The 6,086-nt window shown below is 46.3% G+C and overlaps 1 protein-coding gene across 4 annotated transcripts in view; it reads right to left on the reverse strand.

Annotated features, from left to right (window-relative positions):
- Positions 1–6,086, reverse strand: part of MEGF11 (multiple EGF like domains 11) — a 171,167-nt gene that overhangs the window by 66,526 nt on the left and 98,555 nt on the right. For all 4 annotated transcript variants that reach the window (XM_075575360.1, XM_075575361.1, XM_075575363.1 and 1 more), the window contains exon 11: positions 1,906–2,026. In XM_075575360.1, the coding sequence (XP_075431475.1) occupies positions 1,906–2,026 (121 nt within the window). The remainder of the gene's footprint in view (positions 1–1,905; positions 2,027–6,086) is intronic.

Here is a 6,086-nt window from a genome sequence, read left to right on the forward strand (position 1 = left end):
ACAGACAGGAGGGAGAGGAAGAAACACGGGGCCCCCGACCAGCAGAGAGAGGTGTGACTCTGTGTGTGTCTGTCTCCGTGTGTGTGTGTCTGTCCGTGTGTGTCTCTGTGTATGTGTTTGTCTGTCTGTGTGCGTCTGTCTGTCTGTGTGTGCCTCTGTGTGTGTGTGTGTGTGTGTGTCTGTGTGTCTGTCTCTGTGTGTGTCTGTCTGTCTGTCCGTGTGTCTCTGTGTATGTGTTTGTCTGTCTGTGTGTGTGTGTCTGTCTGTGTGTGTGTGTTTCTGTGTGTGTGTGTTTCTGTGTGTGTGTGTGTGCCTCTGTGTGTGTGTGTGTGTGTGTGTGTGTGTGTGTGTGTGTGTGTGTGTGTGTGTGTGTGTGTGTGTGTGTGTGTGTCTGCCTGTCTGTGTGTGTCTGTCTCTGTGTGTTTCTGTGTCTGTGTGTGTCTGTCTCTGCGTGTGTTTCTCTGTGTGTATGTGCCTTTGTCTCTGTGTGTGTGTCTCTGCGTGTGTTTCTGTGTGTGTGTGTGCCTCTGTCTCTGTGTGTCTGTGTGTGTGTGTGGCTGTGTGTTTCTCTGTGTGTGTCTCTCTCTGCGTGTGTCTCTCTCTGCGTGTGTTTCTCCGTGTGTGTGTGTGTGTGGGTGTGTGTCTGTGTGTGTGTCTGTCTGTCTGTGTGTGTGGGTGGGTGGGTGTCTGTGTGTTTCTGTGTGTGTGTGTGTGTGTTTCTCTGTGTGTTTCTCTGTGTGTTTCTCTGTGTGTGTGTCTCTGTGTGTGAGTGTGTGTCTGTGTGTTTCTCTGTGTGTGTGTCTGTCTGTCTGTGTGTCTCTTTGTGTTTGTGTGTGTGTCTCTGTGTTTCTCTCTCTGTGTGTGTGTTTCTCTGTGTGTGTGTGTGTGTGTGTGTCTCTGTGTGTCTGTGTGTGTGTGTGTGTGTGTCTCTGTGTGTGTGTGTCTCTGTGTGTGTGTGTCTCTGTGTGTGTGTCTCTGTGTTTCTCTTTGTGTGTGTGGCTGTGTGTTTCTGTGTGTGTGTGTGTGTGTGTCTCTGTGTTTCTCTCTCTGTGTGTGTGTGTGTCTCTCTGTGTGTGTGTGTGTGTGTGTGTGTGTGTGTCTGTGTGTGTGTGTGTGTGTGTGTGTGTCTGTGTTTCTCTGTGTGTGTGTCTCTGTGTTTCTCTGTGTGTGTGTGTGTGTGTGTGTCTGTGTTTCTCTCTGTGTGTGTGGCTGTGTGTGTTTCTCTGTGTGTGTGTGTGTCTCTGTTAGTTTGTGAGAGGTCTTACCTTTTGCAGAGCGGGCCACAACCTGTAGCGTCGCGTTGCCATGGTGACTGACATCATACAACACCATGACGTCATGACACCGCGACGCTGCCGGAGGAGGATCGCCTGTGAAGGTAAGTCCCCTTAACTTTTTGTACAGAGGGGGCCCCGCTGCCCGCGTGCCGCCTTGGGCCCCCCAAAGCCTAAGCCCGACCCTGCCAGGGAAGGCTGGTCGGCCTGGTGGAGTATTGGATCCAGCTCCCAGTTATGAGTAAGAGGAGCGGGTAACGGGAGCTCGCGGAGAGTAATAGCTGGAGCGCTGTGCGTTTTTAGCTGCTAATGTTACATACTTACATACTGTATGTGCATCAAGTTCAACCGATGCTACATTTAAACAACAGATACTTATCCTATATTACACCATATTGATCCAGAGGAAGCCAAACAAAAAACCCCAGTGTCATATCATCTAATGATATCTCATAAGGGGAAATACATTTCCTCGTGACATCCTTCCCATGTTTACTTATTAGGTATATCTCTGTATACCTTTCCTTTCTAAATGTATCATTATTAGATGTCCCAGGACCTCCCCCCACACCAGGGCGACCTGTTCTGGAGAACCCCAAAGTGAGATCAGTTTTAGGAATAGCTGTGTTACCTTCTCTACACACACAGGACCCATCCACGGGGGAGCAGGCAGCGCTGTTCCTGCAGTTACACATTGACAAGCAGTCAGCCCCATAGGTGCCTGTAGGACACGGCGTGGAACAGTCCTGCCCCTACAGAGATAGCGGGATATATGTTATATTACATCTAATATATACCATCTCACAGCCACCCGCTGAAACGTACACGGGGGACACTGCAGGGTTAGTGACAATGAGCGTGCAAACCACCGCAACAACGAGCTTACAATCTAGTTTTTGTGCAATGTTAAAATCCACTTTCTAAACCACAGGAAAATAAGTTATTATCATTTATTTGTAAAGCACCAACATATTCCCCAGCGGGGTACAATGAGGGGTACAGAGATTTGATAATTACATGAACATCAGAACGTGTGAAACCCGAAGAAGAAATAATCACAAATGGTGTCAATTTAAGGATTCCGTGGTTGTGCCTCTCCCACGTCCCGCTCTGCCACGCCATGCACTGCCACACCGCACACTACCACGCTACGTTGCATGAAATGCCATAAACTGAGATCGCACGCTAGCCGGGGACACGCTTAGATTTGGGAACGTGAGCTCTATTCCAGCGTCCTGTCTGGAGAGTAACGCGCGATTAATCAGCCAGTTTGGGAATTAGCGGAGGACGGCGATAGTAATGGAAGAGATTCGGGCGCACTCGGATTATACTGTAGCCAAACAAACATGGTCTTCTATGTTCTTTATTTTGCAGATAAAAAACACAACGTTTCGTGGATATTCCCTTCGTCAGGTGGCCCCGTAACGATTCAGGGAACGTTTTGTTGATGATGTCACATATTTTAAGTCGCCTGGTATCATTTTGTGCTAGTAACAGTTTGCTCTGGGACACACAGCGCTGTTACCCTCTTTGTTACCCAAAGCCCTGCAAAGCATACCTCTGCACTATATATATATACAAACATAACATAAGAACAGTATCCCGTAGGAAAAGGGAGAGAGTAAAAAGATGTATAGCGAAGAAAAAGAGGATATGTAGGGGGAGGGACCCCTCAATTGGAAGATCTTTACCCTTTGGACATTTTACTATCACAGTGTGGCATGGATGGTCTCATGGACTATGGTAACTGATGGGAACTGTTAACCATTGTTGATCCCATAGTAACAGTCTCTTTTTGGTACTGTGCCTGGTTTGCCTTGATTATACCAACTGCATTTACGGTGTATGTATATAATATACGTATTTGACATCAGCATGTATTAGGCAATTTGGTGCATGTGTTATCTATGCTTGCTGTGTGGTTTTATATTTACTAGGGGTGAGGCCGGCCTTGTAGGTTCAAGGGGTTATTGTTAACCCCTTGTTCTACATATTTTGTGCTTATAGGCTTTTTTTCCCTTGCCTTGGGTATTAGGGTATTCATAAGGGATTCCCCCTGTCTGATACATATTCTATCACAGGAGGATGTCAGGGTTTGTTTTAATATTTTTTGTATTTTATGTTTGATTATTTGTGCTGTTAAATAAATCATCATTTTCTTTGATATTTGTTCTGAGTATACTGAGTGCTGAGTTGGGACGCTTTTCTTTTTCTTTTCATTGTTATATTACTTCTAGTCCCTAGCACCGTTAGTGGTTATTATATTACTAATTTAAGTACTCATTATTTGCTTAGTCTGTTGCAGGCAATTTGTCTTGTTGTAATATATATATATATATATATACACATACAAAAGGTAAGTATAGTAGGTACACCGCAAGAAGTGAGATAGAAAAATCAAGTGCACGTGTCATAAAAATAAATAGAAGAAATACAACAAACCAGGTCCGATGAAGAAATACTCAGTACTCCAAGAATAGTAATCAAAAAGATTTGTAATGAACAAACACCATATCCATCATTTCATTTCGCTAAGGGGCCTTCCTCAGGGTAATGATATATATATATATATATATATATATATATATATATATATATATACAGGCCTTGATAAATGCGGTCGCCCGCTCGCCAGGGGCGACTGCATTTTACATCCTGGAGAGGTGCAGCGGCATGCGGCTGGGTGCTGAGTCTACCGGCATTTTCAACGTTGCCATGCCAACGGGACATCACAACGTCAAGGATGTCAGGAGGCAGCCTCGGAGCAGAACCTGCACTGCAACTGAAGGCTAGCAGGCATTCTGAGCGCGCGCCGGTCCTGCGCCGGTCCCGCAGCATGGAGAATGGAAGCTGACGCCACCGGAGCCAGGCTTGCGCCTGCATTGCGAACACCTCCCCTCCATTATATAACATTGCGGGAATCTGGACATTGAGGGACTGCGGACCAGATCCCTGGTGGGATTTCTGCTTTACAAATTGTGAAGCAGGGGCGTCCAGACACTGGTTAAGGGGTTCAGGAAACTAGTCATTCATATCTGGCTTTTTTAATCTAGATTAGTGAGGTCATCCGACACACACACGCACGCACGCACGCACACACACACCAAAGAGTAATTGTAGTAATGTATAAATGTAATACAATAAATAAACTATTATGTCAAAAACGAATGTTGTTATTCTTATTAGAAATGTATTCCATTTTTTTTTTTAAATGGGGGCGGGGCCATGTGGCGAGTAGCTTTTTGGGTAATCTGTCAAGTCCTGTATGTATATATATATATTATATATTATATATAATCAAAAAATAAATAGACGATACCGTTCTGTGGCTAACGAAATGCTTTTATTTGAAGCTCGCACAAATAAAAGCATTTCGTTAGCCACAGAACGGTATCGTCTATTCGTTTTTTGATTATTGAAGCTTGGCTAACACGGTACTGATACCTCTACATATATATATATATACTGCTCCCGAATGCCTTGCCGGCGTCGCTGGCAGTGAAGGGGTTACAAATACAGCCTGATGCTTTCTTTTCATCCTTTCTACAGTGATTCTTACCTCACCCTTTACCATGGTAACCGTGCAGCGATATACATTTCTCTTCCCTGACATTCTTCTTCCAGTGAGAATTGAAACATTTCTAACGCTGAATGTCTCCAATTATATTTTCTATGTGTGTCCCCCCCCACCCCCCCAGGAAGGCAAGCCGCTGTAACCCCCTCACTGCCAGTGGGTGCCTGAACACATCACCGTCCTGCTGCTTCTCGAAGGGGTTAACTCTAACTCCCCCGCACCGAGGGGCCGCGTGCTGTGCAGCAGTGAGTCTCAGTATCAGAGCCCCCTGTAATTCCGGGTGAGCAGGACGCCCCCCCTCCTTCCCTGGGGACCTGCTGACTATTCTGCGCTTCCCAATTAGCCGCCAGCAGCGGGGGCGGCAGCGCGACCACACGCAGACGCAGTAATTAACATTTGGAGCCGGATTAGCAGGGCGGCCTGAGAGATGCTGCAGCAGCAAATGACCAAGTGCAGGGATATCAGCACACTCCGGTGGGACGCCGCGGATGGACGCTTAACCGCGCGGCTTTGCGCTGGGATATGGAGATATATTTAGGGCAGAGGTGGCCAACTCCAGTCCTCAGGGGCCACCAACAGGTGAGGTTTTTAAGATATCCCTGCTTCAGCACAGGTGGCTCAATCAGTTGAAGACTGAGCCACAGACTGAGACACCTGTGCTGAAGCTGGGATTGATTGAGCTATCTGTGCTGAAGCAGGGGAATCCGGAAAACCGGACCTGTTGGTAGCCCTTGAGTGGAGCTGGCTACTTCTTTCTCTCAACGTTCTCTCCTGGTCTTTGTTGTGGGGCAGGCGATTAGGACTAAAAATGCAAAATGTATTGAAATGTATTGTGTACTAACACAAGTATTCCCTTTAATGAACACCCTGCAATGTACTCGGTGTGGACAGAGAGATATAAAAGTTGGGGGGTCCTGTGAGTGCGCCCCACTTATATCCAACGCTCCCTCAAGTACATTCTAATGCCATGGGACCTATTAAAATGCTGGCCTTTGAAGTAGAAGTGTCTGTCTGCTTCAGTACCAGCGTTTGTTCCTTGTGACCTTGAAGCCTTTAGCTCTCTGAGCTTTAGATACACAAATAACAAATTCTTTGGCCAAAGATTGATCATGAATCAGCCGCAGAAATGCTCGGGAAATAGCATTAATTAACCCCTTCTGCATGCGGCTAACACTCGGGGCTGTGAGGTCACAGAAACAGATTTATAGCACAGCTCCTTCTCACCTTTGATTCTATTA

The sequence above is a fragment of the Ascaphus truei genome, chromosome 18 (genome assembly GCF_040206685.1).
Source record: "Ascaphus truei isolate aAscTru1 chromosome 18, aAscTru1.hap1, whole genome shotgun sequence".
NCBI classification, from domain to species: Eukaryota; Metazoa; Chordata; class Amphibia; order Anura; family Ascaphidae; genus Ascaphus; species Ascaphus truei.